General features: G+C 40.5%; 1 protein-coding gene across 5 annotated transcripts in view; it reads left to right on the top strand.

Moving 5' to 3' along the window:
* Positions 1-14,476, top strand: part of SPIDR (scaffold protein involved in DNA repair) — a 200,983-nt gene that overhangs the window by 65,958 nt on the left and 120,549 nt on the right. For all 5 annotated transcript variants that reach the window (XR_014690366.1, XM_084511319.1, XM_084511317.1 and 2 more), the window contains exon 8: positions 11,776-11,995. Coding sequence is in view for 4 of the 5 variants with exons in the window: in XM_084511319.1 (XP_084367445.1) it covers positions 11,776-11,995 (220 nt within the window). In the remaining variant the exon portion in view is untranslated. The remainder of the gene's footprint in view (positions 1-11,775; positions 11,996-14,476) is intronic.

Here is a 14,476-nt window from a genome sequence, read left to right as displayed (position 1 = left end):
CCCAGAAATGCTTTTAGCCAACTCTTTTCAGAACTGCTATGTTGAAAATCATGCAGGCATGCTCACTTAAAACTAATCAAGCCTTCTACATGTCGTTTATCCTCGTCCTGAGTTACTAATGAATAGGAATCTACTTCCACATCCTTATGTGGTATGAGGACATCCTCTTGCTTTTTCTGAAATAAAGAACAGAAACTGATATTGGTTCTTTTTTTTTTTTTTTTTTTTTTCCCCAGTGTTCTCTATGGCAATGGATCTGCAAAATGGCTCATATTCTTTTTGTCCTAGCTTCCCATGTCATTACGAAAACTTGTGTTTGGCTGCTCACCAGTCTGCTAGACGTTAACTCTTAGGCTGAAATATTCCATGCTAAACATCTGCCCCTGGCTGGATTCCTTTCTTTGATTCTTTTTCTTGCTTTCTTTCAGAAAATGAGTCAGAATTAGTTAGCGTTTTCTGAGAAAAAGGCTATGGGGAAAATACCTTGTTCTATTCTAAAGTACATTTTTAAAATTCAGGTGAGTCTGTCTTCAAGATGATTTAGTTGTGGCAGCAGATGAACAGCTTCTGGGATATGCCTTTTACCATCCTGGTGAAAATGTGCAGGAATTTGGGCAAGTTAGAAATCTTTAGGGCACTGCTTTCTGCTACATTAACCCTGCAAACATTTGCCAAAGCATAAAACTAAATTTCAGAAGGGTGCTGGACATAACACCATAATTTAGAAATATACTTCAACTTCACAACCTACTTACCATTTCCAATAGGCAGTCCTTATTCCAAAGCATGACTATGACAAAATTATCAGTAAAATAGCTGTGATAGTATTTGGGAGATACTTTTTTCATCCAGGGCAAAATTAGTTTTTCATAGTTTTGTTCTTAGAATAGTCAAACAGTTTCATGTCACCAAAATAAAATTGTTGTTTCATTGGGAAAATGTCAGTCTGAATGGCTGAAATGTTAGTAGTGTACCTAGATAACCTTACAACTGCTTCTAGTCCAGAAATGTGACGTGTCAGCAAAGTAAAAGCCTACCACTTTCATCTTTTTAGGTTCACACTAAGGGTCTCTCACTGATCTGAGATTCTTCTTGGATTTATTTCCCTGTGTTTTGCCCGGTAATATTTCTAAACCACACAATTTCCAGGACTGCTTCTGACTTCTGGCAGCAGAAGTAGAGGAAAGAACTTATCAAATAACAAACTCAAATGATTTGTCGAAGGAGCCTGAAGATTAATGTGGAGGGTTGAAGTAACCTAGTTGCTGCAGGAGCTGTCAAGTCATTTTGGTTGTTCCGTAGACATGCAGACCAGGAGTTCATCGTTGAGGTAAAGAGGAGCAATTTCAAGTGAGATCAGTCTGAAGTCTTACTTCCATTTGAGACTTAAGGAAAACTGTTTCCAGAAGTATGGGCCATTCCTCTCTTCTTGTTGAACATTTCATCTTACAGAATTTTATGCTATTGTTTTGCTGTTTTTTGTTGGTTTTAAGTTATATCAACAACCACATTATCCAAAAAAAAAAAAAAAAAAAGCACTTTTTTTTGGCTTTAGTTTTTTGAATTCCTTTGTTTGCTCCTGTGACCTCTTTTGGTAACTAAGAATTGTGGTTTGGCTGCCTCGTGGTCACCGGGATGAATCACTACCTCAGAAAAGAGCGCCTCCTTTCAGCATGCATCTTCTGTTTATTTTTTCTGTAGTGCTTAGGGGTCTCACTTTTGTCTGAATCATTCCTCAGGGCAGAAGAAGTTCTGTGCTTTCCCCATTTGGACAATTTTGAAGTGTTAAATTCAGCACCCTGTACTGGGTGGGGTGTGTGATGGCAGTCTTTCTGAAACTGCAGACAAAGATGGAAATGAGGATATCATACAGCAGAAAGAAGTGGGGGAAGAAAGCCTTTACTCTTAATTGGGTCTTCCTGATTGGTAATTCCACTTCTGTAATTAACCTGACCCTGTCACTTAGGGCTGAAAGGAGGCACTATAGAAGCTTGCCTGCACTGCACAGCGCTAGTTGGACGCTCCTGTGGTTTGGGGTGTCAGGCTCTTCTCCATAAGTTCTTAAAAGCTTGTTCTTCACAAGGTGTAACAGGGAGGCTAAAAGGTGTACAGCCATCATAAGAGCAAGGCTCCCTTCAGTCAAGCTGGTGGCTGGAGAGTGCTGTGTGAAAAGGTTTTGAAAGCATTTGCAAGCTTTTTTTTTTTTTTTTTTTTTTTTTTTTTAATTTCCCCTCCTGTATTCTATGCTGCAACTTCCCTATGAAGTTTCCTGTTTGGGCAAAGTGATCTGGACAGCTGAGAGAGAGAGAGAGAGGAGGAAAAAAAAACAAACCTTAAAACCTTTTCCTGTCAACATCTGCTGGTTATGTGGGGATTGCATGAGGCAGAAGGAGAAAAATAGTGCTCTTCTGAGTTACGTTCTGAAGACTCTCCTGTCCATAGGAGAAGACACAAACAAGATTTAAAACAAGCTCCTGCTGATTGTTTTCAAAAGTAACTTCTGAAATCTTACTTTCTCTACATTTTGTTTTCTGCTCTTTGTTTTTCTTGCAGTTATTCTCAAAGCAGCTCTTTACTGAAAATGCCAACACACGTTATGCTGTAGAGTTCGTAATCTGATATAAGATAACTGGAATTTGTTGGTCTGAGGTTAAGATTTGGGATGAACGTTTTGTTACAATTGAATTTGAGTAATAAATTGATAATAACCCCAAACCATCAGCGTTTCCTTCGACACAGCACAGCTCCTTCCTCTTGTGGGGAAGTGACCTTCAAGTGACTGAAGCGAGAGGAACACGTGAGGGGAGGAGGGTGAAGCCTTGAAGATGAAGATGGGGTTTCATGCGTACTAGTGCGTTTTCAGGGAGGCTGAAGGGCTTACAAATGAGGATATAAACAATCACTCCCCCACCTTCGAGTTTCGGTGACTAGTTACGATGTGGGGAAAGAAAAAGATGTTAGCAGCTTGGATGTGATGAGACTTGCACAAAGATTGATGTCTGTGGATGAAGAAAACAGGGATAGTCCTTAACAGGCTTTCCTTTTACCATGCAAAATGTTTCTGTAAATGCAAAAGTCTGAGCTTCGTTAGCTATTGCTTATTTTCTTAGTTCTTGATAATTTCATTAGTTACTAGTTAATACTGTAGTTTAGAGAGATGGCAAGCGGCCAAATTTCTGTTTGTCATTTTTTTGCTAGCCAAATGTCTGAACTTGTCACAGCATTGGGAGGGAAAAATAAGATGTAAACTTGTCTTTTTCAAGCAAGAATTCTTTGTATTGTTTTTGTTTTCTTGTGAGAAACAATAATGGCATACACAAACACTTTAAGTAGCTTACATATGTTGTTATAAAGAATGTGTAATGTTTAAAGTAGGGCCAAATTCAGCAGCGTCCTTTTAAATTAATATAGATGTGGCAAGAAGCCATCATGCCTGCAAGACTTGGTATGTTTGGGAGAAAAATCTTTTTGAATGGCTTCAGAAGTTACCAGCCCAGGAAGAATAACAATATGTATGGATGGTAATAGCAAACAGATGTTTCTGTACAGGCTGTGAAAATGTTGGAATCTCAGTGCTGCCTCCTGGCTTTAAACATTGCCTTTTGGATTGGAAGGGTCTGCTCCCTATATATCAGCCTGCTGAGTTTGTTGTGCATACACCTGCAGGCTTTTACGTGAAGGAGAAGGAAGAACGATGATGGGATGCCAAGCAAAAGTACACATTTTCTTTTGATTTATGCCTGTGATTTGACATTTTATACTTCTGACACTTGAGAATGAAAGTAAAACTTTGTGGCCTGAACCAGAAAATGTAGGCTTGGCTATTCATCCACTGCAGATAGTGAGTGCTGTCCCAGGAGGGTGTCTACTACTGCAGTTTTGAAACCTACGTTGGACAATTAGAAATTAAATATTGTTGGGACAAAATAACGCCTTCGAAATAATAACTGAGGGACAAATCTGGAAGTGTGTTGCTAATTGGCTTTATTAAACAAGGCATAAATTGTTTTTTTGGTTTGCTTCATACTTCCATAATGCAGATCTGATCAAGCCATCAGAACGAAACACATTTGTACTTTCATTCTTAGTACAGTAAGTACTGTTAACAACATTAATTGCACAAGATTCTGTATTTTCAGTGGGAAATGGTACTACGTAAAAGCTTTTAGCTAGGATTAATAGAACTTTGATCTGAGTGTAACACCTGTATTTCTTGTAGTTTGTATTTCTGAAGAACTTGCCATTTAACTGGAAGTATAACTTAACTTTCCAGATGCATTATTTAGAAATGCGTTAGGTACAGTACAAATCTGCTTCTAAACTGCACTTCATATATATGATTTGTGTTTGATAAATCTGACTAAAAGTAATAGTAATTTGTGTAAAAGCATCCGTCCTTCTCCCTTATCATTCAGATACCATTAAGTTCAAGAATCGTATGCTGGTAAGAACAAATACAGGCTGTTCTGAATGCCTTTGCACAAAAAAAAAATACTTGTTAGCTATTTTTTAAAAAATAACATGACTTAAAGCAATCTCATCCTTCTCTTGGATTTTCTTATGAGTTTATCTTGTGGTTGTTTGTGGTTGTTTTTTTTTTTTTGTGGTGGTGGTAACTCTCTACTTGTCTGAGTGTCATTTTTAATTGATTTGAATGGAAGGTACTGACATACTCTTCCTTCTGCATCTTACTGTGCTTACTTTGTTTATCTTTCATCCACATGACTTATGGTGCAAGTCTTGTGGCTGAGGAGTTTGTGGAGCATTCCTTTCTCTGATTGTTACTTTCTCATTCTGGCTTTGCGTGATAGTTCACAAGTATGTTAACCTAGTAGCTGAGCATGCTCTTTATTAACAGAGACTTCTCACTGTTGCAGTAATAATGCTTTCCACTATGCTGTTCTTCATGGTCCCATACGAGTAATTTTTTATCAAAATGCTCAGTGAAGCATAGTTGTTAGCTGTTTAACTGAACAGATTTTTCTGTGTTTGTGAGATCTGTGCGCTTGTAATTCACTATTTTCAGTATTGGTACTTCGGCCTTCATGAAAACTTATTTCTACCTTGTGTCACATATGTTTGTTACATTCAGACTGAAGATGGGCAAATCACATCCTTCAGCCCTGTGGGTATGACACATTCTGCAGACATTGCAAGATTTGCAAGAATGGAAAATTCAAAAATTCAGAAGTAACCACTGCCATAAATCCAGCCTGCCTTTGGTTTCATAAATTTTTTTGACCTTGCTGATACTGCTTTTTTTTTTTTCCCCTTTCTGTTATTGTTGTTTCTTCTGTGGAGACAAGTCCTTTTCTCCTCCTCCCTAGAGAGGAAGGTTTTCTGTACAGGCAGTGACAGCAGCACAGTGTCATCACAGCCCAGGAACGCCCAGTGTTGGAAACTCCATCTGCTTCCTTCCTCTCTGAACCATGGCAAGCTTGAACTGACACGCACAGAGGCACATTGGGTATCCCAGCTAGCACACTCAAATCATAGAGAACACAGCAACTTAACCCCACCCCTGCTTTCTGTTCAGGTGTTACACACTCCAGCTTGTTCTCCTGAAGCATTTATCTCCATCCCATAGGTCCTGCAGGGAGTAGTACTGGAGCTCTGTCACCTTACTGTGAAGAGAAATTGCTCCATATGAGGGCTTTCCATTCAAGACCACAGGTGCTCTTTTTGAGCACTTGATCAGTAAGTAACATTTTAGCAAAATTCACTTGAGCAAGGCAAAATTGCACGTAGTCTTACTGATGTCAACATCTGATGCGTTTCCCTACATCGAGTCCAATGGACCCAGTGCTTGCAGTGTGTTCAGCTTCCCATCTCTGTGCAGCAAAAGAAAATAGAGACTGCGTTAAAGTATGCAGTCCCCAAGAGACCATCATTTCTATTTTTTTCTCGTTTGTATGTCTCATTGGTAGTTATGGAGTTATTAAAGCAAACTTCAGAATCATATTTCAGGCACCGAAGCCAGAATGTCTGAACATCATTTTATGTTAGGGTTGTGCTCCTCTGTGTTTTTACTTTTCTTCTTTCAGAAGTTCGTTTTGGTAGTTAAGAGTCAATGCAGAATAGCTTCCTTCTTAGTCTACCTCCTAGGCTGCCCTTGGCGTGTCCAGTGAGTGCATCCTTCATGAGCATGTGCATTCAGCGTTGATGCAGCTCCGTGGCTTAAACATGGATGTCTGCTGTGAAGCCACCTTGTTAGGTCTGAAGATTGTCAGGAGCCTTCACTCTGTCAGACACCGTGGAGTCGTGCTGAAGTTTTAAAAAGGTTCAGCATCTCAGGGTCCACGATCTCCAAAGGAACACAGATTTTATTTTTTTTTTCTTTTTTTTTTTTTAATCCTCCTGGAATTCAGGGTAATGCAAAACATCTGCAAAATGTTGTGTTAAAACATGTGTTTTGCTGTCAACGTATAAACTGAGGGGCAACATCACCCTGTGTGCTGAAGGAAGTAACAGAAATTAAAGGAACTGACCAGGGAAACAGATGTACTGAGTGGGAAATTTGTCTCTTCATTTCCCATGAGTTTGAAATATCACCGAATCACAGAATCACCTAGGTTGGAAGAGACCTCCAAGATCACCTAGTCCAGCCTCTGACCTAACACTAACAAGTCCTCCATTAAACCATATCACTGACCTCTACATCTAAACATCTTTTAAAGACCTCCAGGGATGGTGACTCCACCACTTCCCTGGGCAGCCCATTCCAATGCCTCACAAACCTTTCAGTAAAGAAGTTCTTCCTAAGATCCAACCTAAAACACCCCTGGTGCAACTTTAGCCCGTTCCCCCTCGTCCTGTCACCAGGCACGTGGGAGAACAGACCAACCCCCACCTCACTACAGCCTCCTTTAATGTACTTATAAAGAGCAATAAGGTTGCCCCTGAGCCTCCTCTTCTCCAGGCTGAACAAGCCCAGCTCCCTCAGCCGCTCCTCGTAGGACTTGTTCTCCAGGCCCCTCACCAGCTTTGTCGCCCTTCTCTGGACTCACTCGAGCACCTCCATGTCCTTCTTGTAGCGAGGGGCCCAAACTGAACACAGTACTCGAGGTGCGGCCTCACCAAAACCGAGTACAGGGGGACGATCACTTATACAAGCCAGGATGCCATTGGTCTTCTTGGCCACCTGAGCACACTGCTGGCTCATATTCAGCCGACTATCCACCAATACTCCCAGATCCTTCTCCACCTGGCAGCTTTCCAACCACTCATCTCCCAGCCTGTAGCTGTGTGTTTGTTGTATAGTATTGTTGTGGATGAACTGAACTACTTCATGGCCAGGTTCCACATTGGAGTGAGAGAGCAATATCCCAGAGGTCATCTGGAGTTAGGCAATTAACATGGGGCATGAGAGCAGATCTGCTAAGTGTTCAAACCAAAAATTCATCTAGCTTAGGATCTTAGCAGTGGCAAGAGCTATCAGAATGCCTAGGAAAGCTTAGAACAGGACTAACAAACACTTCATGTTACTTTTTCAAAATATCCTCCCAATTTGCAAAGATCTCTGTCTCAGGGACCGTCTGAACTAGAACTAGTGACTCTGTTCCTAGTCATTCTGAATTAGTATTTTTCCTCCTACCAGGAAGTTACTGGTTGTTTTTCTGAACCCATGCATAAAACGTAGACCTGTTTTGATCGCATGATCTGGAAATGCCAGGCTTTCTTTTTCAGAAAGTATGACCAAGATCTTTGCCAAATTTGTTCAATTATCACTGTTGGCAAAAAAAAAAAAAACTTTTCTATTGGATTTCTAAAGCTCTGCTGGCAGTAGCCGTGAGTGGTTGATGTCCCGTTTGCCTGATTTCTTCATCTGTCTCTGAGGAGGCTGAAGTTGTTCCTGCAGTGTGTCTGTGCATGCTGGTGGGGCAGTGCTGTATCTCCCTTACATTAGGGATGCTGGATGGCTTCTTGTCAGAGCTTCATCTCCCTCAGCTATAGGTGAGGGAAGCTCTTGTCAATAACGGAGAGGTTTCTCCAGAGCCACTTGCCTGCTGAAATGCCTTGTTCCTCCCCCAGCTAGCTTCTCCTGCAGGTTTCACTTGTTCTGGACCGCTTGTGAGATCTGGAAGAATTCATTAGTTTCGTCGCAGTCCACCTAGCAATGATTTCTGTTTGTTGCCTTCCAGTGATTTCCGCTTATTGCAGCAAAGTGTTCTGCAGAGAGCTGATCGTGTTCATGGGTGAAAACCGACCCATCTCATCACTGATATCTGACTTGTCTTGTTGATCACGGGAGGGCTGGAGTACTTCTAAAAGCCCTCAGTCAACCAGATTTCAACTAGATTTATCAGTGCTTTTCTTTCTCTTTGTGGCTTCTCAAGCTTTGTGTATCAGGGATTGAATTTACATGTGACACTCCCGGGATGTATAAGCTCTGTCTTTATATTCATGGGGCCAGGTTCTTCAAATGGTTCTTGGCTCTTTGTCAGTGGATGTCTTCTCTGACTTTCTAGCTGGATGTTCAAAGGCTTCCACAAGATGCTGTTGCAAAGGCATCTGGCACCAACAATGAGCTTTGTTAAGCAGTCCTCAAATTGCTGCTCAAGAGAAGGATTTCTAAATGCATCCAGACAACGCTCTCTGTGAGTGTGCACAGGGCTTGTCTCTCAATGGGAAAAGAAAGGTTACTGTCAAGTAAGTAAATGAGCAGTCCAACGGTACTTGCGGTTCTTATTCCTTCTCTGGGTGCTGAAGGAGCTTCTGGAGTACAGTCCAACCTGACCCCCACAGGGGAAGAAAGTAACTGGATGCCACTGGCAAATATGCAGTCTCAAGGTTGAGTTTCAAACCAGCTTTGTCCAGCTTGTTTGGGCTGCCACTGGAAAGAGCAATCATCACTCTGTCCCTTCATTCCCCCCCTTACCGCTGTTTATCACTTGTCCTTTCCTTTCCCTAATACCTGCTCTTGTGCCTTGGTGTCTTTGCAGTTAGCTGGATTAGCTTATTGATTTGGGTTTATAAAAATAGTAGTGCTGAAGAAATAAATTTGAAAGCTGCAGCCAGCAGAGTGGGGCGTGAAGGAATATGCAGTGTAGAAATGGGCAGGACTGCACCACAGCTGCTGCTTGAACCTTTTTTTAATTCTGGATACTGCCATGAAACCTGCACATCTGCAGGTTTGAATTTCTCGGGCTGTAATTCTGTTTTGCAAGTGAAATGAGGTGAATGAGGGCTTCAGCAGGCAAGAACTTCTGTGAATTATCCAAGGGTGAAAGAGAACATTGCAAAACCTTAAAGTAAGCTTTTCACACGAATGAACTAACAAGTAAACTTCTCTGGAAGCTGTAGAAATTGCAGTGATCCAGCCCATCTCCTCACCCACAAGTTCTCCCTTCAATGCGCAGCCACATATGTTTGATTTATTTTTGATTGGCATAACAATGCAAGAGCCAAATGAATTAAGAATCGAGCTACATTCTGAACTTTGGCGTTTCATCACGTGCCAGGAACCCAAAGTGCTTTGCTGTGTTGTTCGAGAGAGCGTTCTATCATCAGCAGTAATAATAATTGGAGTAATTAAATTAAACTATCTCTGTGCATCTAAATAAACAAATAGATTGTGGTTCTGTAGAATGTGCGCGTGTGCCAAGTTGGAGACTTGGGTACTTGTTGGAGTTGTGCTGCTTTTAATGTAGAGGCATTCGGCTTCATTTAGTATCAGCTCCCAGTGTTTGGGCCAACGCTGACTGACTTACAAGAAACTCTGGTGGCTTGGGAGGGTTTTTTCTCCGAAATCTTTCAAAAGCCTTTCATTTCGAGGTAGTGCTTCTTTACTTTACCTAGTATTTTTAACCGTTTCCTAGTCAGGGATATTTAAAAGATAAATATTAGGTTGCCATTCTCTTTTGCAGCGATTTCTTCAAGCTGGCTTAACAGCTAACATATACACTGCTGACCGGTAAGAATTGTCATAAGGTTTTGCACGTGAGAAATGCACAGTCCAGAAGTGATGAAGCCTCACGAGTTGTTTTCATGCCTTTCTTTTTTTTTTTTTTTTAAACTGTTGGTGTGTTTCATAATAGAAGTTGACTTTTTAGTGCCTTGTTTTTTAAAGTGGATGAAAATCCAAATTGTGGAGTATGTCTAGAGGTAAATGTTCAGTTGCTTTGAAGGCTGCGAATTTTTGTGGTCGGGACGATTTGTTTATGCATTCCAGATGACTCGGGGTTGACAGAGGACCATAACTGCAGCCAGGCAGGCAAAACGCAATTCAAGTGTGAATATTCTAAATCCTTGCCTTTAGGCACAGAAAACCAGTCCATGATCACACTCAGCAGAAGTTTGCACATGAGCAGATCTTAGCCAAATGCAGTGAGTATCTGGAGCGGCAGAGCAGCGTTGCAGCTTTCCCCAAGCAGGTGATAGCAGTGGCATCATCCGTCTCTCTTCATCACTTGACCCCAGGGAGCTTGGCATCAAGGATCTGTTCTCTTCCTCCTGCTCCGCGAGGAAGAGGAGGTTGAACTGCTATGATTCAGGCCAAATCCCTTCACATGTATCACTTGGGGGACTTCCCGAAGGAGTCCTTTATCCTGATGGAAAACACTAGTTCATGGGAAACAGTGCTTTGCAGAAACATCTTGCATGGGATGAAGAATTGGTTCGAATAGAAGTGGTTTTGAGAACACTTTGGTTTTATATTTCAAAATGACTTTATTTCAGTTTTTCAGTTTTAGTATAAAATGTAATAAAGACTGGGGAATACAAAACAGGGACTTTGTTGTTTTTGTTTTTGTTTTTAATAGAATTGAACTTTATTTAATAAACCTGAAAGTTTTTAGGACCTGCTTTCTTTGGTTTGGGGTTTCTTGAAATTTTTTTTTGAAGTTTCTCATAAACTTAAACTAAAATATTTTGACTCATTTTCCAACGGGAAGGCATTCACAATTGTGAAATGGGCCTTAAAATAAACAAACAAATAACTAGTACAGCTCTGCTGTTAAGTTCCAGTACCACGTTCACAGTTCCTCCCCTGCTTCTTCTTTGCTGTGGGAAGGCAGTAATTTATATCAGCTGTTTTTCTCGGGATACTGTGTTTTTCCCAACACAACTTCTGGATCAAAACCAGCAGAACTGGGGTTCTGCTGCCCCTGTCCTTAGCACTGTGCCTTTCTACAATAATGGCAGCAGCATTTAGCAGGTGGATAACGATACCTCTTCTCTTCAGTGACCAGAGCGCAAACTGGAGCAGGGCTAGGTGAGAAAGAGAATAAGTCTTAGATAAAACTAAGTCTCTCTTTCACCACGTTTGTCTCTAAATGTGAATCACTTTTAGATTGTTTGTACCTAACGGGTGCTCTGTTAACCTGGTCCCTGACAACTGTTGTTTTGGGAAAGGTTGAGGAGGGCAAACACAGCTTCACATTCACCTTTAATGCTGTGAGATTCTTCTGTTTTCAAAATAAAATGTATCATGCTCAGTTTCAAATAAAATAGGCTGGGAAGAAAGTGAATCATTTGCAGGATGAAAAAGTTCAAATGCAGTGGGAGAGGAGGGGTCTTCTTTTTGTGAGAAGTTTGATTTCACCTGTATTCAGAAGAAGTGCAGGTAGTATTTTGTCTCCACAGTTAAAAGTGCTTTAAAAACAGCAACAACAAAACCTTAACATAAGTCTTTCAGTTGGGTGAGATATTGTACTAAGTGTTGTTTTTTGCACATCAGCCAGATCAGCACAAAGCAGAGCACAGATGTTCCGTGTGCCAGAATTTCTTTCCCCTCATCCAAATATTGCATTTTTATTTTCATCTTTTAATTTCCAGATAAATCTGGTGTTCTGATTGTGAAGATCCTGGAGATGTTTGAGGAGTGTATGATACAAGTTGCCATCTGCCAGCAGCTGGAACAGTCTCCTGCCATGACTTCATCCGAGGATCTCGTTATCAGTAGAGACGAACCAATACTCAAAGTCCTCTTTGCAAGAGAGACGGCAGCTCACCTGAAGAGTAGGCCCCAGGATGTCATCTACATCTATCCTCCGTGGTAAGTACAGAGAAGGGGGCACGCTTGCTGCAGCCCAGCAGAACGGAGGGGCCAGGTGTGAGGCTCATTGTAGAAAAAGCCCTTGTAGAAAAGCCCTTGCTGTAGAAAAGCCCTTGGAGGGGGTGGAACAGGGCTGTCTTCTGGTCAGCCATCTGTCTCTGCCAGCTCCAGAGAATCTGACAGATACCTTAAAGATAGCTCAGATAACAACTGAATGTGTAGTGCAATGCCTCTAGTGTTGCTCTGGGCTTCAGTTTTGTTTTCACTTAATATTTTCATGTTTAGAATGATAGAGAGGCATGAGCAATGTCTTATCAATGATAAGGCCAATAAAGTACATACCTTCCAGTAGCAAAGTAGTTCAGGAATGCTCATCTGTTGCAGCTAGTATGGGTATAATGTTTCAGTGGAAAAGTCTGTGTTAACTGTTTAGCATTCAGCAAAGAGAATGTGCAGCTTAAAATGGGGAAGAAGAAGAAACGAGGGGCTAACACTGTTTTTATGGAATCAGTAAACACCTTTTGGTGGTTTCACATCGCTGCTGCTGTCACTGTCATCAGTTCTCCAAAACCCTCTTCAGAGCAGCCAGTTAAGCTTTTCTAGAGCTCTCTAAAACGTTTGGTCTAACTTCATGATTGTAAGGGGTAGCATAAAGCGATGAATTTTCTAGTAAAGCAGATGGGTTTTGGCAGCTGTGGGTGGGAAAGTCTGATCTTAAAAAAAAATAAAAAAATCAGGAAATCTTTGAAGTGTGGGTATTATTCCTCTTCTCACTCTTCTCCACACAAATTGTCAAAATAGATACATTTTTCTTAAGTTTCAGCCTCCAACTGCAATAGAGTCCTGTCTCTGTTTTACCATATCCTTTTTTTGTTGTTTTTTTTTTTTTTTACAAAATACTTCTTCCTATTTTTGCAAAGGCCTATATCTATTTTTATCTTCAATAAATTTAATTCAATTAATCTTGTTAATTTTAATCTTTTATCAAATATTTTTGACAGCTGCTTTTTTTTTTTCTGGGTTCCCTACCGGGTAATCTCTCCCTTCTCAAACGTTGTTTAACTCTTTTTGAAAGAGATCCACAGATTAAGAGAATATATTTAATGCGTGATGTGTTGTGGCTACAGATGCAACTACTGATAGCTGAGATGTAAAGAGGCCAGTAGCTAAGAGAAATACAGCTGAATAGTAATCAAGTCCTAGTCTGATATGAAATATCACTGCTCTTTTTTTCCTTCACCCTACCCCTCAAGGTGCTAATATTTGGTCTCATTTCACTTTTCTTTACATGCTTCTTGTTTCTTTCCCCTACTAATTTCCATCTTAGATCCATTGTTCTCTTCGGGTTTCTTCTCTTCTTGCTGAACCATGGGGCCTTGCCACAAGGCTGTATCTTTTTGTGCAGATCTTGGCCTTGGCAAAGACTTTTGAACCAGCAGAAATGTTTTGGTTAGGGTTTCAATATTCAATATTTTCTTGATTCAGTATTTTACAGTACTTTCTTTTTTCTTTTCCTGAAAAGTTACTGTCCGGATACATAGCATGTGTAAGTCTCAGACTGCTCTAGGTTTTTCCTTGTTGTTTCTGGCAAGATGCAACTCTGCAATGATACAGTCCTTGCCAGACTACAAGCATCTGTAACTATACTAGTGCGGTGTTATCATTTCTTTAAGAAAAAAAAAAAGTTTTCAGATGATGCAGACATGCAACTCATTCCTATACGTACACACACATCTGTATATGTATATGAAGTGAAATTTCTTGGGAAAGCTTTGTCTGTGTGTTCCCAACAATGCCACTTTGTGTTTTTGTTTTGTTTTCTTTTTTTTTTTTTTTTTTTTTTCTTAGTAGGATGCACTTTTCTTGTAAGCAAAGAGTTATTTCATAAAACCAAAGTGTTTTGGCAGGGGACATGTCTGAGTTTCCAGAATTTCTCTCCTGACCTGTGTGGCTCTTAAGGTACTTTCTTATAAAGACATTAGTAAATCATGGCAAAATTGCATTGTATCTCATCTCTAGTCCTATTTTCTGGTGTTTTGAAGTTATCTTAATGTTGGTTGTCTCTTTGTTCACTCAACCTGAAGTGAAAACAAGTTGGGCTGGACATTGTTAAATTCAGCCCACTGGCAGGAGATGTGTGCGCGGGGGTTGTTTTTGATTATTATTTGGCACTTTTAGTTTACATTAATGGGAAACTGGACTTGTACACTTAATTGAAGTTTCCTCTGTTATTACATTTCTAAGTTGCTATTCTGTTAAACTCCTACTTGAGAGCTTTTAACACTGAAATGTAGTTTCCATTACTGCGTATTGGATTTGCACTTCTGTCATTAGAACCAAATACTGCTTGTGATTAAAAACGCTCTCCTGTTGATTCAAATGCGTGGCTAATGTAAAAAATAATGAACCAAATCTCCCCCTGACATGGTGAAATAAGCGTATTTACTTGTCTTATGTGTATCATTAGCCAGAAACAAAGGG

Source organism: Aythya ferina (assembly GCF_964211825.1).
Source record: "Aythya ferina genome assembly, chromosome: 2".
NCBI lineage: Eukaryota > Metazoa > Chordata > Aves > Anseriformes > Anatidae > Aythya > Aythya ferina.
This window is presented reverse-complemented; position numbering and strand designations above follow the sequence as displayed.